This window comes from Halichoeres trimaculatus, unplaced genomic scaffold, assembly GCF_033239565.1.
Source record: "Halichoeres trimaculatus isolate MK-OKI-2021-1 unplaced genomic scaffold, fHalTri1.1 fHalTri1_scaffold_23, whole genome shotgun sequence".
NCBI classification, from domain to species: Eukaryota; Metazoa; Chordata; class Actinopteri; order Labriformes; family Labridae; genus Halichoeres; species Halichoeres trimaculatus.
Genome location: NW_027437201.1, coordinates 17,832,938 through 17,860,505, shown reverse-complemented (window position 1 = coordinate 17,860,505; position 27,568 = coordinate 17,832,938). Strand labels below are relative to the sequence as shown.

The window sequence follows — 27,568 nt, the reverse complement described above, 5'->3', positions numbered from 1 at the left end:
CACCATTTTTAAATCTCCACCCGACTTTGTGAAGATAAATCTCTTTTTGTTTTGAAATTGGTGTCACGAAACAGTGAAACTGCTTTGGAAGCAAAACTGCGTCAGGATTTTCTTCTTCATTGGATTTATTAGTGGGGTAACACTGTGTTGCGCCGCTATGACATCACACTGTTATGTAGCTGACTAGCTTAAATGCTGCCTACCAAGTAGGGATGGGAATTGATAAGATTTTGTCAATACCAATGCCCTTATCGATCTGATTCTTTATTGATTCCCTTATCACTTTCTGTTGTGAACTTTCTTGGTACAAAAAGTAGCTTCACAGGTTTTTTGTGTCAACAACATTCAATTGAGTTTATACTGTAAGTGAATAAAACGTAATTGATCCCTGAGTCTGGGTATTTCTGGGCATAATTATACAGTAACAGGTAAAAATTGCACACAATGTGACGTTGATGTACTGTATTGTAATATATTAATAATTTAAGTAGGCCATCTAGTGCCTCAAAGTGGTCATAGCAATGGTTTAAGTTGTTTGGAAGCTTTCCGTTGTTATGAAGTCAGCCATGAGCCTTTCAATTACCTGTTAGCTTTTTATATGATGTGATATGTTTCTGTGATGAATGTTGAAATTCTATTCCGAAGCTGCAGTTATACTGATGTATGCTAACTGCTAGCATATCAATTCAGTTTCCCATATACGTTGGCTTCAGGCTTGCGCTATTTTGTTATTTTGGTAAATAAGGTGATTTATACCGTTTTAAATGTACTGAATATGAATCTCCTGAGAGAGAGTAATGTACATTTCTTTATGAAGTCAGTTCTTCAGTAAAACTTCAAGCAGAAAATCCTGAATCAGAGTTTTCTTGGGAAACGTTATCTAACTGCTAAGCTAAGAGAGCTGCAGCAGACTAGTTGACGTAAGGCACAATGCAAAGAATTGATGAGGGAATTGTTAAGCACAAAGGCTAACGATATCGATGGATTGAAACATTTCTTATTGATTCTCAACAGGAACCAGTTTTCAATTCCCATCCCTACTACCAAGAACGGTACAGTTGGCTGTCGAGACGCAAACAGGATCAGGATCTACTGATCCATCCCGTACCAAATTGTACTGATCCATACTGGACCGCTTTGTGGAAACTGGGGTTTAGATATAAAACAAAAGGAGGGCTCCAGACAAAGACCACTTTAGTCAGATCAATGAGTCTTATTCGTTGTCAGTTATTAAAATTTTCCCAAAAGTACCACTTGGAGTTACAACTAAAGCATATCTCACTTTTCTATTAATGCATTTCAAACTGAAGTTTGGTGCTTTTATGCATTTTATGTAGCTGAACCTGGGATTCATAAACACAGATATCAACATTTAAGCTTCCAGACCTGAGAAAAACTAGTGGCTGTGTGCAAGATACTACAACCAAGCTACTGTGTCAAACTTCAAGTAAAGCCCTGATGAAAATTCAAGCATCTTTAAATCTACGTGTGCTTTGTTAAGTTGATTGAAGGATCAGTATCCCGGGAAGTGAAATTTGGTGGGAGGTGCCGTGTCATTGCCAGAGTAACTGCGTTCAGGAGCTGTTGGATGGCAGGCTGAGAGCACGGTGAGAGCAGGCGAAGTGGGAGACATGGAGGTGGAACTGATGGTCTGTGGCGCCACCTGGAGGCCGCAGTCACAGCTGGAATCGTAGAGGAGCCTTGCCACATCTTTACGGAAACGCACGCCTACCAGTGCGTACAGGATGGGGTTGAGACAGCAGCGGGTGTACGCCAAAGTGCAGGTGATGTACTCCAGCAGGAGACTGCAGAACGGGCCCGCCATTTTCTGTGAGAGCACCACGGTGTATGGCAGCTGGAAGACGAGGAACACCAGCACCAGAGCGACCATCAGCTTCAACGTACGCTGACGATGCCACTGTTTTCCTCGGCGAGGTGCGCTCCCCTCCCACAGCACCTTAGCGATGAAAGAGTAGCACGTGATCATAACGAAGAAGGAGAAGCAGAAGACACCTATGATGGCGCCATTGGTGAGCTTTTTCACCTTCCCACTATTTATCACGCCGCAGTAAGCTTCGCTCCCAGTACCCAACACCCCGGAGTAAAGGAGCTCAGGCAGACTGAGGAGCACGGCAAGAAGCCAAACACACACAGCCGCCACTTTCCCCGCTGTCAGAATCTCACTGCGCAGCCTCATCATCTGCTGCGCCTTCGCCACCACCATGTAGCGGTCGACGCTGATGCAGGCCAGCAACAGGATGCCGCTGTAGGTATTGATCGCGTAGCTGGCACGTGTGGCCGTGCAGAGGAAAGCCGGGAAGATCCAACCCAGGTGAGTGTAGACAGCTTGCAGGGGGAGCGTGAGGAGCAGGAGGAGGTCAGCCAGCGCCAGGTGGAACAGGAAGACATCGGTCATGGAGCGAAGGTGGAGGCGGCGGTAGAGGGCAAAGGTTGCGATCACCAGGCAGTTTCCCATGACACCAAGCAGGAAGATGAGGCAGAAAACACACGTCTGGAAGGTTCTGATGATGAACTCCTGCTCCTCATCGGCCTCACACCAGTCGGACTGGTCGTAGTCAGAGGAGTTTGTTAGATTCCCATGGGAGTCGTTTAAAAAGTAGAATGGATCAGAGTAGTCGTCATTACCATCGAGGTAATCCATCACTGTAGGGATACATAAAGACTGGTGAATGAATCAGCAGAAGGTCCTTCACTGTTTTAAAGTAGGGCTGAACGATGTTGGAAAATTATCTAGTTACGATTTTTTTGATCAATATTGCAATTAAGTATGCGGTTGGGTATATTTGATTAACTATTACAATCACAGCATACTATCGACTGATTGATTTAACTTCAAGCCTTGTAGACGTGTAAAAATTAGGGATGTTCGGTACCACTTTTTATGCAGACCGATACCAGTCCGAGTACCGAGTACTCGTACTTTTGATACATAAAATTTCAATTAACAGTGAGAGATCATTTTGATCAAAGACAGCACAGTCACTTTGCTATTGAATCCAAAGAAAACACAAATAACTCAGAGTTTAGAATGTTTTTGATAAACATTAAAAAATGTATGTTAAAAGTGCACAATAAAACTAACAACTGTCAGAGTTTAAGTATTTTTTTAAAGTAAACTAAAGTCCAAAATAAAAACCTCTAACTGTTATTTCCTCGTGGTTCCTTCATATTGTCTGAAAAGGATCTCGTGCACATTTGCTGTGGTGTTAAACCGCAGCAAGTACCAGCATCTAGTGGCAAGGAGGACTTGCTTGACGTAATATTTTCTTGCCTAGAGTATTTGCTGCTGGTATCTGCAGCCTTCTCGAGTACCGATACCTTGAAAAAAGGCTGGTATCGGGCCTGATACCGATACCTGGTATCGGGATATAATAATATTATCATTAATTTCCTTAAATAAAACCAGAGAAAGGAGCAAACATTGCAGAACAACAGGCCTGGCATGAACAATAATCTAAAAAATAAATATGAATCCTCTCTTCTATGAATCTTACAAAAAATAAAGAGCAGAAACATAAATACGACCAAATTCTGGCTCAACCACTGAACTTTGTCAACATGTGGAGTACACTTTTTTATAAAATGAAAAAGGAAACAGTGTGTGAACATACATACCAAATGTATAAGAACTAAATTATGTAAATGTGTGGATCCCTTTTAAATGCACTCTAAAACTTCTTTTTTTAAATTGCACCCTTTGCGATTTGAAATTGCATTGGGATGTTGGTTTATATTGGATTCATTGTTCAGCCGTATTTTAAAGCATGCAACCACAAACAAACTCTGAATGATACCTAAATAAACTGATTCTAATGTTATCAACATCTCTAATTATTTGGTGGGTTAAGAAAACTTTAAGCAACATTTGCAAGTCGAGTGATGCAGGAACATGGCCTTTTATTCATCTGTAACTTACAGCAACTTATAACCAAGTCAGATTGGGCAAAAGGAGTCTGCACGGCTGATTGAATCATCAATGTGTGAAATGCCAGTAGGAAAGCAGCCAACCACAAGACTCTGTAATGTTAGAGCATGGTGTTACAACCTGGAAAACACCAACTCCTCCACTATCAGGTAGAAGGTGTGAGACCCGCTGCACAGTTTCTCGGTTTGGTGAGCAGCAGTGGTATTTGAGTCATTCTGATGCAGGTTGCGTGACACTGGCATCAGGTCGTTGGCACAGGGGAAATCGTGGGCAGCTTCAAGGTTTCCAGATCAGTCAGTGTCGCGTGCTAACAGCCCTTAAAAGCGGTTCCCACAATCACCACTTATCATTTCTTCTTTCACTGTGAGGTACTGTTACTTCTGAGTATCCTCAGTCTATAGCTGAGCTCTGCTCCTGTGTGTTATAGTTAAAAAGCTCTTTAACTTCTTTGAATGATGGGTGACCCAGACACTGAAGAGTTTGTCCTAAAGGTAAGAGGAACAGGAAACATTTTGTTTACTGAACAGAGAGATGTTGTCTCGTTCGTGGTTTGGGCTGGTTGCTTCATACTTTATTTCTAAACTTTAAACAGTATGTTCTACGATTAGAGAGTGTTATCGCTTTGAACAGTGAAAAATGTGATTTAAAGGGTTTGAAGCGTTCTTGTACTGACTGGTGCAATCATTTATTCTGCTCTTTGGGCAATTATATTTCTCAGGTTGAAAGAAAGAAGGAAACAATTCACAACTCAGATGTTGAGTCACCTTTTAATTTTCTTATAATCCAGATTTCTTTACTGCCAAGCTCCATCAGGTTTTGCACAAAACCTGATCTGCAGATTTCCACTCAAAACCTAGTCTGCATAAATTGAGGCGCTAACGACAAAAGGAGGAGCACCACTGTATTCTTCTCTGTGTGACTCATCAGTCTCACAGCTTGGCTTCCACATATTTGGTGTTAATCTTGCTCAAGTCTGAAATGCAAATAGCCACGACTATATGTGCAACTTTGACATCTACAAACATCTGTAAACTGAAATCAAAAAATTTACTCAGAACTATTCTTGGGCTAAAGTGGTGTTTAAGGTCTAAACTAAAATAACTTTTTTTTACAAGTTTTTCAACATATCACAGTTGGTACATTTGTGTCATATTTTTTTTAAAATTCTTTATAAATCAACTCAAGTCTAAACATTAGCTATCAAATGATAAATATTCTCAATCGCAATTTTGATTGAATGCGTTTAATCTATTTTTTTTATGTTGCCTGCTGACTTTACTCCACTGTATGTATGGTTCACAGGTGTTAGCTTAAACTTGCAGTAGATGTTTGGTCGGCTATGATCCGCAAGGGGGCAGCCCGAGTTCAATTTTATCCTGTGACCCATCTTTCTGCATGTCACTCTCTGCGCCTTAGCTCTATCTATCAAAAATTCGACTTAATGAAAATGTAGGATCTTAACCTCGTTGTGTTCAACCACAGCCCTGGTTATTATCATCAGATAAGCACAATCTGGTGGCGAGGTTCAGCTCTGAAAAGTTAACCCGGTTTGGTTTTGTGGTGGAAGAGTATTTACAGAGGTTAACGTTTTTAGCAGCACCTTATCACCCGTCACTCTACACTCTCTGTTTCTAGTTTCAGCTCTATCGACTGTCCTGTCTCCTCTGTAAAGCCACTTAAAAAAGCACGTGTACTTAAATTTCCTTGTATGATTCAGAATTTACATTTCTGTTATTTCAGCACTTCTCTTTTACGTTAAGTTGTGTGGTTTGCTCTTAAACCAGGCCGCTGTATTTGGAGAAAATCATGTTTCATCAACAGCTTTAAGAACTACTTTTAGCAAACTTTAACAAAATTTCTTTATCATTCAAAGAGATTCCTTCGTATCAGACTTTCCTTTTAAATACGCATTTTGGCGAAGCGTGGTTCTAGCAAAGAGAGGGCCGAGCCTTGGAGTTAAATATGAGACCGCTGCACTGAAGACTTTGGCTTAAATTTAAGCTAACTATGAATATTTTTATTTTATATTCTGACCTAAAAGCAGAGGCAGAGACCAGTTTTAATTTAAATTTGGCACAACTGTTGCAGCAGCAGTTTGTGTTTAACTCCTGTTAGTTACTGCGTCACTAAAAAATGAGTTTGATACTCGCTGAATAAAGGTGGCATATTACTCCTGTAGCATCAGATCTTTATTTTACAAATGAAATCATTTTAATAATAGTTTATATTCTGTCCACACTGACGCATCTTCTCCCTATGATTTTATTCGCACTGACCACAACAAATGTTGCAATATCAAAATTTTTAAACTATTTACAGCAGCAGCAGCCACCACGTCAGACTCTGACGGTCAGACGCTCTAGATGATGCATTTTTGACCACAAGTCTTTCTGTTACAGATTCATTTCTGCTTTTATTGTAGGGTTAAGGGTTACTAGCTGCTGCCCCCATCATATTTTGCACATCAAGAGGTTATCACTCTGGAAAAACAAAGATGTAAACTTGGTGCAACTTTAAATTTTCTACCCAACTGAGTGTGAATAAAATATAAAATAGAAAGTGTAAATGGAAGGTAACTGGAGTTGTATGTTGGATATTTCAATAAAATTGCACAAAAGATGTGGGTGAATATGACCTCATTCTTGTAAGGATAACCATGAGTCAGATGCATGCTTCATTAGTTGTGACTAGTGACCACAGCACATGATGCTGCAACTACATGAATTTACTTAAAAGCCCCCAAAATAGGTTTGATAATACAAAGCAAGAAAATTTGATTTTTTTTTTTCCTTGTTTTGGAGCGAATGCAAAAGTTTATTTCACATTTTTTAGTTTCTGATTCTAATCAGGCTGAGAAATGTTGCTTAAAGTTTCCATCCCTAATTATTTCACTATTCCACAATAATTTAAACAGTTCGTTTTTTTACATGTTAAACATCTGTTATAAAACTGCTCAGGTCTTCCTCAGTGACCTTACCTGTGCTGTTTGAGATGTTGTGCATGTCCTGAGTCCTCCTCCTGAGTCTCTGAGTCTGTGACACAGATTTAAAGAAGCTGGCACTCTTAAAAACAACTCTGGAGCTGAAAAACATAACCCCTCCCTCCCCACCAACAAACCAGCGCAGCTTGGCTGACCTTACTATACCCCTTATTTCTTGTATCACAGCCGTCACAGGATGTGAGCATGAAACACATGCTGTCATGTATCTGAGGCTGACTCTGTAGGCAGCTGATCTTAACGTTAAATCTGACCTAGAAAAAACGGTAGGGCATCATCATGATAGGCAGAAGATGTTGCTGCTTAAAGCCAGCAAATGCTTATCTCTTATCATTTCTTCACTCACAGTGTGTTTAAGAGTAAGTGGAGCCGTGTTCATGGTCTGTGATCAATGGAAATTAATCAAAAACTTCATGATAACCTCAGACAGGCTTTTATTGCTTTTCAAGTTCTCACCTCTGCTTCAGACTAACACAAACATGAGGACGAAGCCTTGAAATAACAAAAAAGAAAAATAATTTGGTGATCGTAATGTTGAGCTCCCGGAAACCAACCGAAAAACACTGATGGCAGAAAAGTGACAGCTGCAGTGTATGCATTAAAAAGTTTCTCGCCTTTAAGTTACCAAGCAAGTACGGATGGAAAAACAGAACGTACAGCTTCATCAGTGACTGATGCAACGATGAGCTGCAGTATGTCAGCGCTCTCTTCTTCCTAGAGAATAAAAACACTCTGCTTGTTAGGGATGGGCCCCTCTTTGAAACGATACGTTACCAATGCCTGGTACCAGTATCAGTATTAGTACTCAACAGTGCCAACTTTCTGTACTTTTGTGTGTTACTGTGGTAATGAATATTAATTTGTCTAATAATAAAATCTCAAAGTTTTTTCATTCAACATATTTATTTGTTAATATATAACCTTGCAATGCTGTGTTCATGTCCAGCATGGAAAAATCACTTACTCTTTCACTCCCTCACAGTCACAAGGATGTGTTTAGGTACCTAAACATGGAACCTTTCGATTCTATGTGAATCGGTACTTGGTACTAAAGAAGGAATTTGGCCGGTACCTATGAAATAGAGCTGCACGATTTGGGGAAAAGGTGCGATTTGCGATTAGGTGGACAATATTGCGATTGCGATTGTGCTTGCGATTTAATAAAAAAAGTTGTGTCATGATGAGTCTACAGACTTGCTTGGTTATCATGGAGAAAAATCTGAACTGCATGTGCTGACATTGCGATTGCGATTGCAATAATCGTGCAGCCATACTATGAAAGTACCTAATTCAGTTCCTATTTCACAACTAGAGTGAGAGGAGGAAAATATTCATGCATGGTAAAAGTCCTGAAGAGCAAACGCAACAGTAAAACACTGGCATTAAATGCATTTAGATACTGTGAACAGCTGAGTGACACACAGTTTTAGTTAAATGGAACATAAGCTGATCTCTGATTCAAAGTGTTTTTTTTCATGAAGCATCATTAAAATTGTTCTACAAAATAGTTTTATTTGATAAATCAGGCTTGGGCTGAAAGATGTCAGGGAGAAGCCATGTTATGATGTTGCATGTAGGGGTGCACTGATCACAAATTTTCTGGCCAATCACAGATCTCCAATCTTTGAAAAGCCTAACCTACAAATTTGGGCCGATACCAATTTTTATTTTTTATTTTTTATAACTGACAGCATATACCTTCAATGTTTCAACCCTATTTTATTGAAAATCGTTGAACAATACCTGTGAAACAATAACACCTTTATGTTTTAACTTAAACAACCAATAAAGTGTCCTGAGTTTTAGGTCTCAGAGCAAAAAGCAACAACGGCTGGCTGTCAGACCTTCCGGACGTATATGAGATCAGTTTCATATGTAAGGATGGGCCAGTCACCGATCCCCCCAAATTAAGAAAATTGGCACTGATCGATCGGCCTATCAAACAATTGGTGCATGTCTAGTTGCATGGTGACTGATTCATGGATTACCAAGGTAAAGAAAGCTGTGATCCGTTGCACTTGTTACGATCAATGGAGACATAATTCTACTTGTGAAAAACGCAAAGACCACACTCAAAGCATCAAGGTTCAGCAGCCAAACAAACACGTGCAGAAATACCTCTGGGTGCGTCCTCCTGTGCTAAACCACCAGCTCACGATTTAACTGCTACAGCAGAAGACTGGGTTTTCATGTCTGCTCACATACTAAAAGAAGAAAAATTAAAACCTAACAATAAAAACAAAATATTTGTGTCAATGTGTTTACATATCATAATATCAGAAGCCCTCTAATTTATCTGCGTCTCAGACCCTATTTTGCAGCGTATGAAACCTGAAACCAGTTTTACTCTGCTCAAATATAATGCAAGGGAAATTTCAAGCATGCAAAACATCTCAGGCATAAGTGTTAAAATGGCTGATGGTGAATGATTCAGCCACAGTATGACTAAACTAGCTTCCCTGAATCAAGTAAACAATAAAAATGATATTACTCATGAGGGCATCAATTTCAAAAAGTGAAACTGAATGGTTTTCTTGTTTTTGATTTTTTAACCTGCGCATAAAACTGTTAGTCACACTCCACATGCAGCATGTAGTGATGCATATTTTTCTCTATAAAACCACTAAAGGACTGCGGGTATTTGATTTTCAAGAGGTTACAACAAATGTGACTAAATCAAAATATCCCTGATGCTGCAAACACGCTGTCTGCAGATACATCAAGCATTAACCACAACCTTTGCCTCATGTGTTGGCACCAGACCAATGAGAAATGATTACAAGAGCTGAAAATGTGTTTTCTTCTGAGAACTGTTTGTTGAGCCGCTGAGGGGTTGATGAGCTGTTGACAAGCTGCTATCAACGCTGCGGTTCACCTGAGACTTTCTTGTTTATGAGTGTGGTTCTTCCAAATTGATGTGAAACTGTCGACCTACCATTCAACTTATCCGGCCTGTGAAGACCACATCAGAGCTCCGTTAGCTGTAATAGCATCACAGACACTTCTCTTCTTCTAATTGGGTGAGCTTCCACTTCAGATAAAGCCTTAATAACCAAGAACTGTTCACTTTTTAACCGACTTTGAGAAGTTTTGACAGTAACAGTTTTTCTAAGACACAGAAATCAAAATATCTGTCCGTGCCCTCCAAAAAAATCAGGAGGATTAACTTTACATCTTTTTCTGCTTCTTTAGAAGTCTACACACTGTGCTTCATCTTTCATTACTTACACAAGTATATCATCATTACCATCTTCCATCAAACGTCATCACCGAGCACGAGTTAAAAAATTCTCCTCATGTGGTTGGTGTACTTGTGTTTTATTAATTACTCTAAGAATTAAAAGTTATAATATGATTATAGATAAGCATGCACTTCTTTAATTTTTACTAAAATGAGCGACAGCTTTATTCTTTGGTTACATCTGTAAATGTATTGCTTCTGAATTTGTTAGAAAGGGAAATAATCCAGTGAGATAATAATTGTTTATAAAGAGACAATAATCCCTTTAAATTAAAAACAACCTGACAACGAAGTTTTTATGATAATTTACAAATTAAAAAGTGTGTGAAAAAATATGTTTCAGTTTCCAAAGCTCTTGTTTTTTTTTATTTAATTTTGAAAACAACTTCAGCTGCTCTGAACTTTTGTTTTGGTTAAGTACCAGCTGATAAATTACCGCTACTATTATTATAATTATCATCAGTATTATTATTTTTATTTTTATTACTTTTATTATTATAATTATTATAATTATTATAATTATTATAATTATTATAATTATTATTATTATCATGAAATTAAAAAGGAAAAAGACAAAATCAAAAACTAAATTTTATTTAATTTTTGTGACACTAACTAGTTAGAATTTCCTAAAATTGTAAATATGGACTTGGAAACTATTTTGAAAAAAAAAAACAACAACTTTGTGTTCATGCAACAACACAACAGAAAGATTTTTTTAATTAAAATGCAGTGTTAATGATAAAAAAAAATGTTTGCCCAACTCTTGATAAATTTCTTTTTTTTAGATTTTATTTCACTGTAATGAACAGAGGAACATAGAGAGAACTCTTTGTCTTTGAGATCTTATGAATTGTAATTGTTTTAGTCAGAGCAGAAACGTGCGGTCCATGTGACTTTAACCACCATGAGCAATATTTTGTGTCTTTGTTGTAAGAGTCTGTCGGTGTAATTGGAGGTGGTATCAGTGTTTGAGTTTTTTATCATCTCTCAGCTCATGATCACGGCAACTGAGCTGAGAGCTGAGGAACAAAAACAATAACTGAAAAATTTTAGGCAACACATGTATTCGTAATTAACACTTCATTAAACACTTGGTGTTTTTTTATACATTTTATTCATGCCTGATGCTCTTTGGGTTACTCTTGTTTTGTGTAGTTAAGTCAGAGCAACCTGACACCAGAATATTTCACTGGATGAATAAATTCTGTCAATTAAAACCACATACATTCCCACAAATTAAAAAACTTATGAGGTTTAGTCATATTGTTAGTGCCCCGTCTTGTGCTTTGTGGGTTTTTGATGTTTCCATAAGGTGTTTTAATATTTCTTTTCCTGTCAAGCCTCTTAAAAGTTTAATTTCAGTGAAGCACTTCATTTAAATTACTTTACTGTTGCATTGTTCATTAGAGAGTCTTTTCAGCAGGCTTTTTGAATTTATCTCATTGACTGTCAGCGTGTGTGACTTTAAAACACAAAAAGGCAGAAGGTGTGAAAAGAGAGGATGTAGATGGCAGAGATTAGAAACAAACAGTTTCAGATCAAGACAAAACAGCTCACCAGCTGCTCATTTTAGCCACCGGAGGGCGGACTGAAACCTGCTTTTGTATTTTTTTTTTGTTTCAACACAGCAGAACTGAAACACCGATAGTGGAACTGTCATTGATCAGTGCCAAAGATATAAATCAACAAAAAGTTTTAAAAATTACCAAGGTCATACAAATTAAAAAAAAATTCAAGAGTTTAATTCTTTGATGTTTGAGTTTCAGATAGTTTAAAAGTCAACAAATTAACAAAAGTTAAGATTTACATTCGTCTATGCCACTCTCCCCTGTGTGATTTGTTTACTAAATAAAGTATGTGATAGTAGACCTAGTTAGACCTAGTTGGTTTTCTCTTTTTTTGAATAATTCAGTTTTTTTTTTTAATTTATTCAGTGTTACTTGCAGTTTTAGTGGCTTGGGGGAGAGCTGTTCTTCTGCTGCGAATTTTGGAGGGGATTTGTCTGCAGCGGTCTGTTTGATGTGGTGAAATCGAACAGGTATAGTGATGTGTTAAAGTCGTTCTGTTATGACTCATCCTGTCTGTTTTTCGTCTTGAAAACTTTCTTAAACAAAACCAGTGGGTGAGACATGTTTGAGACATGTTAAGTTACAGTATTCTGATACTCACTTTATTGCATCAGTTGTAGTAGTCCTCATTGATGCTGCTGAAATGCTGTTCTGTGAAACTCTCGTGGCTCCAATGTGAATATCAGCTGTGTTCACACCAGGCCTGTAAGATATGAGAGTAAATATGCAGTTTTCACTCAATTTATGGATAAGATTTGATGATAAAATGAACAAAATTTAAGGATGCATACAAAAGCCGTATCACCCAGTTGATCTGCTGTTGTTCATTTATCAGGTAACACCATCCAGAGGAACTCGCAGCTTAGTTCACACTGCGCCCTCTGAGTTTTAAGCAACTATGCAGCATGAACTTTATCACTCATGCTGAATGAGATTTCTAAATTCATATTTTTTCAGTTTTCTTCTGCAAACTGATGCATGTAACCTTGTTGATAGAGCTTTTTACCTCCACCAAGGAGGTTCTGTTTTTGAGAGTTTGTCTGTGAACAACTAACTCAAAAAGTAACAAACTGGTTTTGATGAAATTTTCAGGAAATGCTCAAAATGGGATAAGGAGGAAGTAATTAAACTTTGGAGGTGATCCAGGTCACCGTCTGGATCCAGGACTTTTTAAAGGATTCATTATTATTGTGAGATAGGGCTGTTTTCACCATATGTGTATATAACTCCACCTTAAATTGTCAGATTGCTTAGCAAAACAATACAAGAGAAGGTCACAGTAATTTCTGACAGATGTTAACGTACGATCCAGATCCTGGTGATATTCTGGATACTAAGATCTGAAATATGAAATATGTACTGGGTCATCATAATTTTCGACACTGTCAGGTAACAAACTATCGTTCAAACCTGCAACTAACACCAAATTGTAGCAGATAGTCTGCTGAAAGGGAGTATAACATTAAAGTAGGACTAAAGTGTTGGTAACAATCACACTATGCTTGGCGGAGGTCTGCACTCTGAGTGCTTTTCTAGTTAGCGAGTGTTTTTGTGTGATGCAACCTCAGAGAGGTCTTTGTGATACAGCCGAGAGATTGTGTGCTGATCATGTGCATTTTCATGTATCCTGTCTTACCTATGATTTACGTTTTCTCAAATAACTGCCCCAGCGTTAAGTCAATTGCACAATATTTAAAGTGCATACAAATTCTTTTGCAATCACTAGCTCATAAGACCTGTTTTCCAAACTCCTACGAGATTTTAAAAAAACACATTTCTGTATTGCACTCTTCACGTTGTCAGTCCTGCATTTTATTTCAAGCAGCCTTGGTTTGCATTTCTGAATTCCATACATGACCGTGAAGCTCTTCAAACATGCAGCAGAGTCTTAGAGTCTAAATGCCAGCTTCATGTGTGTGCGAGCTGAAGTGCAGACAGTAGCCATTAGAAAAGCTTAGACATCCTGCACCACTGAAAACTACAAAGCACAGGAAACTGTGGCTTTTACATTTAGTGTGTGCATGTTTAAGGCACATGCAAAATCATATGTTAAATCTTTTGCACATTTTTACTGAAAAGAAATGCTAATCTGTGAGAGTTGGCACAAAATGTGAAAAAAAATTCAGAGTGTATTCTGTCTGGGTTTCTTTTCTGCCACAGTGTGCCTCTGAAAGCACGTCAGATCTCTCTGGGCGCCGGCTCAGTTAGCTGTTTAGAAGTTTAGGCGAACTTTCACACAGCACCAGCTTCCTGATTCCACCCTGTCTCTGTCCGGCATTCCCTGCTGCAGAGGAGGAAATCCCCATGAGTGTTTTCACCAATTATCTGAGGAAGAGCAGGAAACTGACTCCCTTTCCTCACCACATTAGGACAGTCTCTCTGCTTTTAAAGATAAATCAGCGTAGTATTGTACTTCGTGATGTGTTTATGTTTTGAGACCCTGAGGAGAATGAGAGGACATACCAGCACTCCCTTTATTTTCTCGTTTAAGTTTGAATTGAAATGAAGTAGTCCTACTTACACACATGGAAACATTTAGGCTATTACACCAGATCTACCAAATATGAACAAAACAACTATGGGATCAAACTGTAAAAGTGTTTAATGAAAATGTTTTATAAAATAAGCTGCTGTTTGAGTTTATGACACAACTAACAAATGAAACTGTGCATTTGTTTGGGACGACTTTTGGAGCTAATTATTCGAAAGTGGTGCTTCTGTGAGTGGTTCAAACAAGACAAGAATAATCAAATGCTGAGCTGGACAGAGAGGCAGGTTTTTTTTAATGTTTATATTCTATCTTATCTTTGCAAAGACAAAAAAAGGCTGTCGTTGAAGCTTTAACTCATTAATCTAAAAGGAAATATGCTCCAGTTATTGTCAGAATTAAATAATACTACATTACTGCATAAATTTGATTTTAAAACCATTTAAAACATGCACAAGCACAAGCTGCATTATGAATTAAATAAGATATTAAGAATGAATGATGATGACTAAATGATAAAGTGCTAAAAGCTGCATTTCATAGAGTTTGCTCTTTATGCCAGCTGAAAATGCCAAGGAAAGTCCATTAACACCCATGTTGAATTAGCCATTTTTACAGTTACATTAACATTTTTAAGAGAAAAAAAGTCTAAAGCCGGGCAGGGATTTTTTCCCCCCACATAATTCATCTATTTTGATTATTTCAAGGCTAGGCATTTTGCACAGACTTTAGGGCCAGAGGCCAACCTCAGCTCTACCTCTTCACCTGTGACACTTTGTTTGTACCAGAATTTCCAATTTAACGACATCTGGGTAACGCCACTGAAGCTACATTCATGTCTAATAAAGACTATTGCAGAAAAAATAATATACATACATCTTACATGAACACTGATTAAGCCGTCACTTTCAGTACAACTCCATGGAAAACTTTCCAAATGGCACAACTTTCTGTAAATCTTTAGGAGGCACATTTTTTGCACACCAGGAACACAACAACCTTCTAACACACACCCAGTCATCAGTGCTGAGATAAGGGCTGGGCTCCTTCCTTCACACACTCTGCTCTCAGACCCTAAGCCTCATAATTGCACCTCAGGTCAGCGAGTGGCCTCTGAGGTTACAGCTGATCCCTTCCTCACACTGCACCATGATCCTGAACCTGCTCGTCCCGGCTCTCATCCTTGGTAGGTGTCACATAGATTTACACGCAGGATTAATTTTTAAACAAGCTGTAGGTCACTGATGGTTTGCTCTTAGGGTATTTCCTGTTTTCTGGGTTTGCTGAATGTTTCCAAGAGTGCCCATTGTTCTCCCTGTGTGGGGCTGATAGAGGACAGGGGGCATTTCAAACTCAGCAGACAAACCACAGCTGTGGGAGTCTAACATGTCCTGGATTTATTCATATAATGCTAATTCAATGTCCTGAATCTTTGTTTACAGGTGTCCTGGATGCACAAACAGCAAACACGACTGAGGGAGAGCTGAGCAGAGTCCAGGAGAACCAAACTTTCATCACATCCACCGCAGACTATAGTAAGACACTTTTTAAAACGTTTCCACTTTGCCGTTATTCTACATGTTTTTTTTTTTACATTAATGAATCCCTTTGTTTAGAAAATATAAGGTAGTGGAACACATTTAGGACAGTTTCCTTGAGGAGAAATATGTGACAAACTTATTCTACATAACAACTAGCTATTAAGCTCAATGTTATAAACTGTCTACAGGTACTGTGAGGCCGGGTAATCTCACATCCAGTTCGTACGAAGATGAGAAGCATCATATTGAGAACGAACTGCTGAACCAGACTGTTCATGTGATCACAGAGGATGAAGGTGAATATTTAGACCATGATAAAGAGGCATGCACTGAAGTAAAAACTAAAATCAAATGTTTATAAAAACTGGCAGATAATTCAGATAGTCTGACGCCTTCCAAAACATCAAGAATATGAATTAAATGTTCAACAGCAAACACATTAGTAGCAGAAACCAGTAGTAATATTCCTTACTCATATACAATGAATTGAATATTTTTGTCCTGACTTTACAGAGAACTTTCAGGACCAGATGGAGTTATCACATCAGCACTGCTTACAGGAGCAGCTGGTAAAGTACAGCCATGAAATCTGTGGAGCAGATTTTCACATGGAGATGATGTTAATCAGCACAGAAAAGTGGTGTGAGCTGGATAATATTATCAGGTAAGGATGACTAAGAATCTTCACACTAAAAAAACATAAAAACAAAATATTTTCAGCTCCTTCTGATTAGTTATTTTCTGTTATTTTTAACTCGCAGGTCAACAAATTTTCATCCACATGAGATAAGATTACTATTATTATAATTATTATAATTATTATTGTTATTTTTAAAGCACATGGATAAAAGGATTGTTTTCCCCATGAAACGCCCCGCCACTATCTATGACGCGACTGTATCCATGGTGCACGTTAGCTATCGTAAAACTAGTCTCAATTGCTGCAAAATGCTATGGCGCGGGGGTAACGATACCCTCAAAAATCCCGTATATAAAGGCATAAAAGAAAAAAGAAGCATGTTTCTTTCTAATTAAAATGCTTTGTTCAATATTTCGGCAGAAATGTATTTCACTTGTGGGGGAAGAAATCGACAGTATGCACTGCACATGCGCAGATTTACGGTAACACAATAAATCATTTGCAAAGCAAGCAAGAAAAACAGATAAACGTTATATTTGACTCACATTATCTGATATCCTTGTCCTCTTTCAGCTTCTTTCTTGAAGACGACAAAGTCAGAGCCAAAGTTAATCGACGAAGATTCCTTTCTTTCCTCCATTTCTGCAATATCAACACTAGCTAGCTGTCAAAAACAAAAACAAGTTAGCAAAGTTACTTTTTACATTCGGCTCAATATTTGGCACACAAAGAAAACCTGACCGAATTAATTTCCTGTCCAATACACGATGTCTCTCTGTTACCTGACACGATATCCAGGACCTGACGGTTGCAGTCTATTGATGCAGCACCCTTATTAACATACAGCTAACTGATTGAACTCTAGGGGGCGCTTTTTACCGGGATAACGAAATGGCCCAAAAATTTTGAAGAAATAAATAAATAAATAAATAAAAGTAAAAAGGGGAAACTCTACCAACCGACATCATGATATTTTACTTTCATATTGTACAAGTCTGTGTTTTTTTTTTTTTTTTTTTTTTTTTTTTTTTTTTTACAATATGGAAGCATGTTTCCTCCAGGTATAACATGAGGTTGTGTTTTTTTTGTTTTTTGTTTTTGTTTTTACATAATTTTTAAGTATTTATTTATTTAGTCATGGCCTTCATGTTCCTTTACTTGTGTAAACTTAAAGAGCAGCCAAAACTTCAAATTGTGCAAAAACACATAAACTACAGAGTATCTGCAAAATTACCATGACCATTGACCAGTTGATTTCACTGATAAATATTTAAAAGGTCAACCAGCTATTGATCTAGCCGATAGGAGATCAGACAATCTAAATTTTACAGATTATCATGTTTTATGACAGAGAAAGGCAGCAAATCCTTTTACTGATGAAAAGATGTCTTTAACAATCATCAAAAAGTAGAATAACCGCCCTGGCTGTGGTTGTCTTTAATAGCTCACTCCCTGTTTCTGTTGCAGGCCGTACAACAACATGGCACTGTGCCTGGAGGAACTCTCTGGTTTATTGAACTGCTATTACCCAAATCCTAACATTCAGGACTTCTTCATTGAAACCCACTCAACCTACTTCCACAACTGCTCCAGTGAGCTCCCACTGGTGGATGCTCCTCAGGAGCTCGTCATCACCCTCACTCTCATCCCCGTCTGCCTCATCCCAGTACTGGTTTATCTTGTAGTGTGGAAAAGTAAAGTCCAAGAATGAATGTGTGACATTGGAGAGAATGTGCTTCTTGTTTCATACTGAATACTTGAATGAGGAAAACTGATGCTATTCTTAAATTTGTGTTTTGTTTTTTTTTGTAGAAATCACATGTTGCTTGTTAGAAATTTTAGCTGTATGAAACCCCCCAAATGAACAGATTTTCTTGTGATTTATGTTATTTAACAGTCTTAAGTTTTTCAAAACAACTGCATCACCGTGTGTTCTTTGAAAATGAAACCTTTTACATTACTGTGTGCTCTGACTGCTTTTGCTTTGGGGCTTTGTTCTGAAAAAAAGAGATTAGGGAACACATTCAGTCACTGGGAGTCCTCACAGGTATAAAACTTACAGGCTGATAAAGACTCCTGCTGTTGGTTTCTGATGGCTCGTAAAGGACTCTGATGATAAGGAGATGAATCATTAGCACAGAGTCTTGCTCACACCACCTCTGACTGTCCTCTGTATGCACTAGAACGAGCTGTGAACGCAGACACAAGCACACAAACACTTTATTTGCGTTAACCAGGTCAACTCTGAATTCACAATTTCCTTCTTCACACCTACACAAACCAAAGCCACAAACTCACTCAACACTAACAGGAAGTTCCAACACCTGCTCAAGTACAATTTTGAGTAAATTTGGTCAAATAAAGAAAAACTGAAAGAAAACAACTCACAGATTGCTCAGATTTACACACCACTTTGTTCACAGACTGTTAAACCAAAACTGGTCTCCTTTCTCGCACATATATCACTGACACTCATTTGTTGATTCTCTGCACAGAAGAGCATTGTCTCTCTTATCTTGCCGCCTCTGTTGTTGATACATGTTCATGCTGGCTTGCATCATGTTGATGTTGTTGTATCTCCAAATCACACAACTTTCAGGTCAAAGAGTTTAAAATACAGAAAACGTCCTGAGGCAGCCAGGTTTTGAGGCATCTGTTTGAACATCTTTTTTTCTGAAAGAGAAAATGTAAGATTTTAAGGCCTTTAAATATTGTTAATGAAGATTTAATCCATGCCTCAGGTGTATCACTGTGTTAATCCAATAAAACACTTTTTGCTTCATTTTCCTTCAAGGAAATGAAAGTGTGCTTTAAAATAAGCTCATTACAAATCTGCTTGTATTACAGCACCTATATATATATATATATATATATATATATATATATATATATATATATATATATATATATATATATATATATATATATATATATGTTTAAAATTAAATTATATATATAATCATAATTCATTGGTAGACTCATTCATACAAACTTATCAAAAATAGAATAAAATAAAATAAAATAACACACAACACAGACTTGAGCAGCTGAGGTTGGATCTAAACCTTACCACCCCCCAGAACCGAGAATATAAATTTGTTTGCCATGGTTTGAACTGTACAAAAACCTGTGATGCTTATTTGTATTTCACTTCTGGTGTAAATATCAACAGCATGAGCCATGCAGGGTTGTGGCTCCCCCTGTTGGAATTACTCTGCTTCTGTTTCAGCATCAAAATTTGGCCCAAACAAAGTACAGCTTGTGCAACTGGCACAGCACAAAGGTCAGTTTCCCCAAACCAGGTCACTCTTTAAAGTGACACACAGATATTAATGAAGGAACACAGGACCTAAAACCCCAGATTGGTGCCCCCCTAAACCTAAAGCTCATTGCATAAGGCTCAGTGACTGTATTGCTGCCTGTTAAAGGAAGTACCTGCTGCAGTAATAAGCGACACAACAATGACTAACAGTGGTACCTTCAGTGACCATTGTTAGGTGAGAGATAAGGTGACATCAAACACAACTGCTCATTATTAGATGTTAAGTGTTGGGGGTGAGGGGAGCTTTAAGTGGGACGTGTGTTCACACACCATCAGTCACCTTTGGTTTCTCCAGGAGACAGCACTGAGGACACACAGCTGAATTACACTGAAACAGACAGAGGTAAGTCAGGATGTGCATTTAGTTCTGCAAGAGTGCTGTATTTAGTAATCCTGAAGATTTTGAGAGAGTTGGGATTTGAAAATAGATAAATTGAGAAAGAATTTTATTTGATTTTTTACTTTTAAAGTTTCAGTCATTTAACAAGTAGGAAGAATCATTTTGAAGTAAGCATGATAAATCTTTCAATATAAACAACCTGGTTACATGCTCAGTAATCTGATGCTACTGAACGGGAAACCACAGAGACACTGTTGGTGAGATTAGAATATGTTTTTAATCTGTAATCTGATGTCTGAATCAGTCTGTCTGAATATAAACAAGCTGATTTAAAAGAAGTGGGTCATCTGAGATGGTCTTGGTTGATGTGAAAGGTATGTGTGTGTGCAGGTGAAATGATTGGTCATCACTGATAATCCAACCGCTGGATCAATCTCAGCGACTGCAGCCAAACAAGAACAGAACATGTGTAAGTCGTTATTTTTATTTCTTGTCCTTGTGTTTACTTTAATTCAGCTTTATCTCCATCTTCACATAATCAGGCACATACAGCGACAGATTAAATTTGATTTGCAAAGCGTGTAGTTTAGATTGCTTCGAAAGATTTGAAGATTTTTTAAACTGGAAACAATTTTATATAAAGAAACCAACTTTTAAAAACATATTGATTTCCAAAAAAGGGACAAGTTGCTCATGTAAAATTAGAAAATATGTACTCAAACCTTAAATCTGCTTCTTTAAAATGTTTATTTCAGCTTCAGTGTGTACCTGCATCAAGAAAAACTCCACATGGCGTCACATCTGTTGGATGGTTGCTCTCTCCACACTCTGCTCGTTGCTGTTTGTGACCTGTGTGGCTCTTTCTGTCCTGTGTGAGTTTCAGTCTTTAAAACTTGTTCTGTTTTATGACTTTGAAGTTTGTATGAGGAAATTTCAGTTAGTGTTATTTCTCTGCTAATTTTGTTCCAAGGATTTTCTTCTGAATGGACAAAAGTGTTACAATCACAAGCACACAGTGTTTTTGTTTTTTTCTTCCAGATAACAGCGAGTCAAATGGTAAACCAGAAAGAAAAAGTCTTCTTATCTTTGAGCACCAGAATGTGACTGACAGCCTCATCGCTCTTTCTAAAACAAACACTGAACAGAGGAGACAGAATGAAGCTTTGATGCAGCAGACCAAACTCCTCAACAGGACTTCATCCAGACTGCTGTCTGTTAATGTGGCTCTGAGTTTGCAGAGAGCTGAGTTAACGGAGAGAACCGCTAATCTAACATCCACAAATTTACAACTTACACAAGAGCTGGAGAGGCTGATCCAGATCACCTCTGAACTCCAGGAAAAGGAGGTGAACATGACTCAAACCATCAAACATCTGGAGGGAACCAATACCCAGCGAGAGGAGGAGAAAGAGCGACTCTCTGAGGTGACTGACCTCCTCAGAGATGAGCTGCTTCAGGTGAAGAAGAAGAATCAGGAGCTTCTGGAGATCAACAGCGAGTTGGAAGCAGAAGTGAAGAATTTGAGTGAGAGGTTAGGAGCTGTGTTGAATGATGAGTGTGAGGTGAAAAACATGCAGCTGCAGGAGAGACTGACAGAGTTGCAGGAACAACACCTAAACCTGAGCGATGTGTTGATGAAGGAGAGGGAAGAGGCTGCAGAACGAGAAGAGAGGAGGAGGAACGAGATGGATCGAACAGTGGAGGACATGAAGTCACTGCAGGAGGCCTATGACTCCCTGGACCTCTACTGCCCTGTGGTTAATCATAAAACTACAGGTATGAAGCTTCAACAAATGAATTCTACTTATTCCTTCCCCGAAAGTGGAGCTCGAAGGTTTCTACATCCTCATGTTTTGGTTTATTTTTTACAGAGCGGAGTTGTAACAAGTGCCCAAACAGCTGGAGACAGTTTGGGACAAAGTGCTACTACTTCTCCTCTCACACTTTCACCTGGAGCTCCAGCAGGGCCTGGTGCCAAACACAAGGAGGCGACCTGCTCATCATTAGCAGTGAGAAAGAACAGGTAATTGAACAACACAGAAAATAGACTATTGCTTTAAAAAACAGTGTCTTTGTGGTGCATCCTGATCTATCTCTGTCTTTTTTAGAGTTTTATCTTTGAGAGCAGCCAGGCTCTGCAGCAGAGCGGCTCCAGGCTGTGGATCGGGCTGACGGATGCAGAAGTGGAGGGTGAATGGAGATGGGTGGACGGCACTTTGGTCACTTCAGACGTGCAGTAAGTCAGACTAGAAAAGAAAAAAAGTGATAAATTGTTCTACAAAATTGAAATTGGTAAAAATAATAATAATATTTTTTTGCTGCTGCTGATTTTTTGATAACATTCTTCAGGTTACCTCCATAAAAAATGACACAAGGCTGGGTTTTGGTGTCATTTTTTGGATACACCTTTAAATCTAAGACCTGGTGCATTATTCTTCAGACGTTGCCCCCAAAATTCTCACATCTTGAGTGTTTTATTGCAGAAAATCAAAAACAAAATCCTGTCATACCTGAAGTTTAGAAGCATTTTAACACCACCCTGCTAATTTTAAAGTGTTTTTTGTCCTGGGAGTACATTCAGTGTGTGCCGACAGAGAACAAAGTGTACAGTGTGGAAAATGTGGAATTTCAGGAAAACCCTCAAAAATGACGCGCCTGATTATGTAACACTGCTGCTCCTTCTGCTCCCCCAGGTACTGGCTGAGCAGAGCAGGAATAGGAACAGAGCCTGACGACTGGAAGCAGGACGACCCCTCAGGAGAAGACTGTGGACACATAGAGACCAGTGAAAAGGCTCTCACGTCATGGATGGACGGCTCCTGTAAGATCCCTTATCGATGGATCTGTGAAAAGAGTGTTTAGCCTCCCCAAAAGAAAATTTAAAATCTCATTTTGTAAATACAGAAGAGGATGATTTAGGTTAAAGAAACAGTTTCTGTTGAGTGATTTGTTTAGCTTACTTTTTTATTCACAACTTGAACAGCTTTCTCTTTTTCTTGATACAGTACAAAACAAAGTTACAGCTTTGATTCCAAAATGTTGATCTTTCAATAAAAACAATTGAACAGTTAAAAGTTGTTCTCATTTGTTAAAATCTATCTACAATTCAACAACAAGAACACATATCAAACTCCTGATAGTGCAACTTAAAATCAATAAATGGAATGGAAGAAGATGCAAGTTGAAAAAATGCAATGTTTTGATGAACTTCCCTCTGTTTAGTGCATGAATAAAAAAGGGATTTTGATGACTATGTTCTCTTAAAACATAAAGTCACCGAAGCTTTGTCAGTTTTCTAAAGCCATGTTTCCACCAAGCTGTCTTACGGTACACATTTTGTGGCATTTCCATTGACCAATCCTGGAACAGATCCCCAACTAACTGACCCGCACCGTCCCACTTTTTTGCACTCTTCTGTTGGGGTACCAGAAATACCGATCTGACCATTGGTTGGTTGAAAGAATCGTCACTTCCTGTGCAACAGCGATCTTCTTTCTTAGATTTAGTAACTGGGTACACCTTCATATTGCTATTATGTAGCCGACATGGCTATCGGCATTTGGCTTACATGCCCCAAGGAGGGCAGAGTGGCTGTGGAAACACACACAGGATCAGGCTTTACCAATCTAACCGTACTAAACTATACTGATCCATACCGGACAGCTTGGTGGAAACAGGGCGTAAATGTGCATCGTGATGTTAGGATGCCATTGTGTAAAGTTGTGCTAATATCTGCAAACGATGTCCACTCCATCTAGCATTTCCATTGCACAATATTCCATTGGCAGTTCATTCAACAGGTATTTGCAATTTCAAGTTAAGATTACAGTGGCTCAAAATGCTAAGTTGTTAGTGTGGCTGAAGATCTAAACCATATTCTGTGCCTATATTGATTTTGCAAAGACTTGGATGATCAGTATCTACTCCTGCTTGGGTTTTCTCCTCCTGCATAGTTTGAAGCAGAGAAGTCGTATTGTTCCCACCACTGCCACAGTCAGAATCAACAACACTGCCCCTAAAAAGCCAATAACATCCAGAGAGTGGTAGACATACCACGGCATCTTGTAGGACTCGGTGCGTAAATGAGCAGCACCTTTATTTCTGATAACATACTCAATCCAGAAAATGGCGGTGTCCAAAGGGTGCATTGGTTTGTCCCTGTGAAGAGAAGAGAGGCGTTTCATGTTCTCTCTGTACGACGGGTTGTGAAGAACTTCTTGTATGGCTTCCAGAAAGCTCTGGCTGGTAAGTTTGGAGGCATCAACAGAAACAGCGGCTCCTCTTGCCTCCAGTCTCAGGATGTTTTCAAACTGGTCGAAGAGAAGGGGGACGCCTAAGACTGGCACTCCGTGGTAGATGGCTTCATAGACTCCATTAGTGCCACCGTGAGCCACAAAGGCTCTCACCTTGGGGTGGCCTAAGAGATCATTCTGGGGTAACCACTTCACCAGCAGTGTGTTGTTACCCAAATTGTTGGGAGGCTCCCCGACATGCCTCCATATGACCTTCTGAGGAATCTGGGCGAAGGCAGCAGCGATCTCAGAGGTGATCTCCACTGGAAGCCCCTTGACCAATGTCCCAAGCGACATCACGATGAAACCGTGTTCCCCCGAGCTTTGCACAAAGTCCTCCAGCTCTGAGGATAAAGCCTCAGAAGGCTTACACTGGAACCCACCAATGTAGATAATGTTTGGCAAAGTGGGTCTGGGAAACTCAAAGACAAAGTCCACCCTCATGAGCCAGAGGTCCACTCCTTGAAGAAGGTGGTAGAAGTTCACATCTGGTCCAAAGTATCTCTCCACCATTCTGTCATAGGGAGGGGATACTATAAATCTGTCGATGTACGTATTGAGGAGATAGAACAACATGTTCTGGACTCTTTCCGGGAAGGTCATCTTGTCTGAGGCAGCGTGTCCTGGAACTGGAACATAGGATGGAGGAAATGGAGCCACCACAAAGTGCCCTTCTCCGCTTGTGATCCATCTCACATTAAACACAATTGGCAACTTCAGTTCGTGAGCCACAAGGACTCCAACAGGTAAACCTGGGTCTATCAGGGCCATATCAAACTGAGTGTCACGGATACTCTGCAGCAGAGCCTTGTTTTCAAGTATTTCCACTCCCAGCATGCTAGCCTGTTGGTGAATTAGCGACATTGTTGAGAGCATTTCCCAGAAGAAGCTCATTAAGGCGATAGGAGACCCCCCTGCTTTCTGAATCTCCAGCATCTTGACCAGGAAGGTTACAAAGAAGTCCTGCTCTTCTATGCAGACGGCCTCCGGTAGGGTGATGGTGATGGAGCTGTAATGCGTTGCGTTTTCTTTGATGTACCAGCTGGAAGCCGTACGGATCACGGTAACCTCGTGGCCTCTGGTGTGGAGGTTTTGGATCAGCAGGTTCATGTTGACCCAATGGCTGCCATCCATCGGGAACACCAGAATCTTTCCTCCCTGGACACTGGGACACATGAGGAGGGAAACACTCAGGATGAGGAACGGAAGGGACAGTGCTGTGGCGCCCCCCATGGATGGAGTCTGAGCAGGAGAAGAAGCATACAAGAGGATCAAAAGTAAAGTGGGCTCAACATGCACCAAGTGACACATTTCTACAACATTACAACACAGGATCGAACAAACAGACGAATAAACCTCTTGAGCCACCAATGAGTGAAGTTATTATCTCTTTTTTAGATGATCTTTGTCCTTAATTTGTTATCTGTTGTAGAAATGAGTGCAGGAGTGTTTTCCACCTTCTTAAACGTTTTTTTCTGGCTTGCTAAAAAATCAGGGTTGGTGTTTGGATACATGTTTATCTTTTCTCAAGGCTAACAGAGATGATGAATGTTTCTGAACAACAGCAAAATAGTAAGTGATCCAGAGCTACAAAAGGCAGAAAAGCAGGAAGCCACAAGTTTTCTGCTTGAGTTTTTCTGGTTTAATATGCAAACCAGAAGTTACTGCAAAGTTGCCTTAACAGATTAAAGTCCAGGGGGAAAGCAAGCACAGACTAATTCCTGGTGGTATTATGGTTTTCTAATCTCCTCATCTGTGTTCAGTAGGGACTTCCTGACAGACTCACAACACTCAGCAGACTTTATGATTGTAACATGAGGTAGAAACATGCCCTGCAGCGTCCAGTTTCCTCTTTTGTTGAGTCAAAACATTCAGCTACATGCAGTTGCCAAAGGTTCATAAGTCAACAAATCACAGTCCTCTCCCTCTCTGCTCTGCAGCAGCAGAAGGTTGTGTTGGCTCATGCATTTCAGAATAAGTAGAGCTGTTACTTACCTTAAGTCCCTGGGAATGTGGAGAAATATCCTGTCAGTCGTTTCAGTACGAGTGAGCTCCAGCGCCTCTATGTCAAAGAATTCAAACTCCCAACCTGATTACTGTTACATAAGGAAGTGAGGTAAGCGGGGGTGGAGTTCAACAAATGGTCTCCAAATGTATGTGTGTGTTTAGAAAGGGGAGGAGAAGGAAAGGGTGCCCCCACTAAGCACGCCCCTCTGTCTGTGCTGCATTCATACTTTGGACCACACAAACACACAGACACACAGACAAAGACACACACTCAGCACTGTAACATGATATTTTTCCAAAAAATTGCTTTGTTTAAAAATCTGTCCTGCTGCAGCCTTCACAATGAGCTCACCCTTCATTCTATTTTGTCTGTAAAAGGAAGGTTTCCACCCTTAAGTACTTTATGCAGTTTTTAACAAGTTTATGTCTTTGATTAAGAGTGAAATTTTCATATTTTATTGGCTAGACTAACACAACACAACAATAAGTGATGATTTAAGAACACACAAAGTTGTCAGGGAAAACGAGTTTGCACACAGTTTGGTTTGCGCCATCATTAGCTGGGCAGGTAGGGCAAAACAGCTTACCTTAGTTAGCCAATTTTAGTTGGGACAATTTAAAGGAACTGTGAAGACTATCCACCTTTGAAGCAGATTCTGCCAGAGCACTCTGTCGAGATGATATGACTCTAAAAAGGCGTGTTTGTTTAGGAAATAATAGAGATCAGATTTTCCTTTTAACACTACTTTTCTCTGTTCTACACCACATTTCCCAGACACAATTCAGCCAGCTAAGGTAGTTATCAACAGTTACGTAGTGCTGTGGTTTGAAACGTGACAACAAGCAAACTTTGTCAGTTTGAACTGTAGATTAGTTGCCGACTATATGTGGTGTTAATCGCAGCCTGTTAACGTTAGTAAATCCAGGTAAGCTATGTCCTGCCAGTCATCTACTAAACAGAGCTAACGTAACCTCACTCTTCATTGTATTGATAGACTCTTAAGTTTGAACAGACCACTGTAGAATAACTGCTGACTGTGGGTTGGAATGGAAATAAGTATAAACGGTTTAACCCATGTTTTAGCATTAAGCTCATGTTTATAGCCTTTCACTTGTGTTTTAGCCACTAGCTCGCTTTTTTAGCCTTTAGCCTGTGTTTTAGTCTTAACCTTGTGTTTAAGT

At 39.2% G+C, this 27,568-nt stretch overlaps 2 protein-coding genes and 1 pseudogene across 3 annotated transcripts; 1 reads left to right on the top strand and 2 right to left on the bottom strand.

Moving 5' to 3' along the window:
- Nucleotides 1-1,230: 1,230 nt before the first annotated feature.
- ccr10 (chemokine (C-C motif) receptor 10) lies at nucleotides 1,231-17,242 on the bottom strand. Of its 2 annotated transcripts, XM_074663411.1 has the most exons (5): nucleotides 17,208-17,242; nucleotides 16,971-17,089; nucleotides 12,358-12,459; nucleotides 6,924-6,978; nucleotides 1,231-2,664 (listed from the first exon to the last, which is right to left on the bottom strand). In XM_074663411.1, exons 4-5 carry the CDS (start codon nucleotides 6,946-6,948, stop codon nucleotides 1,514-1,516), a joined length of 1,176 nt encoding a protein of 391 aa, XP_074519512.1. In that variant the 5' UTR covers nucleotides 6,949-6,978; nucleotides 12,358-12,459; nucleotides 16,971-17,089; nucleotides 17,208-17,242; the 3' UTR covers nucleotides 1,231-1,513. The 2 variants fall into 2 exon arrangements, with proteins under 2 accessions (XP_074519512.1, XP_074519513.1); XM_074663412.1 differs by lacking the exon at nucleotides 6,924-6,978.
- Nucleotides 15,275-18,345, top strand: LOC141785232 (receptor activity-modifying protein 2). The gene is made up of 5 exons (XM_074663413.1): nucleotides 15,275-15,430; nucleotides 15,687-15,779; nucleotides 15,974-16,081; nucleotides 16,299-16,449; nucleotides 17,893-18,345. Exons 1-5 carry the CDS (start codon nucleotides 15,394-15,396, stop codon nucleotides 18,134-18,136), a joined length of 633 nt encoding a protein of 210 aa, XP_074519514.1. The 5' UTR covers nucleotides 15,275-15,393; the 3' UTR covers nucleotides 18,137-18,345.
- Nucleotides 18,346-23,198: 4,853 nt separating this feature from the next.
- LOC141785534 (UDP-glucuronosyltransferase 2B31 pseudogene) lies at nucleotides 23,199-26,571 on the bottom strand (annotated as a pseudogene).
- Between the last annotated feature and the right edge of the window lie 997 nt (nucleotides 26,572-27,568).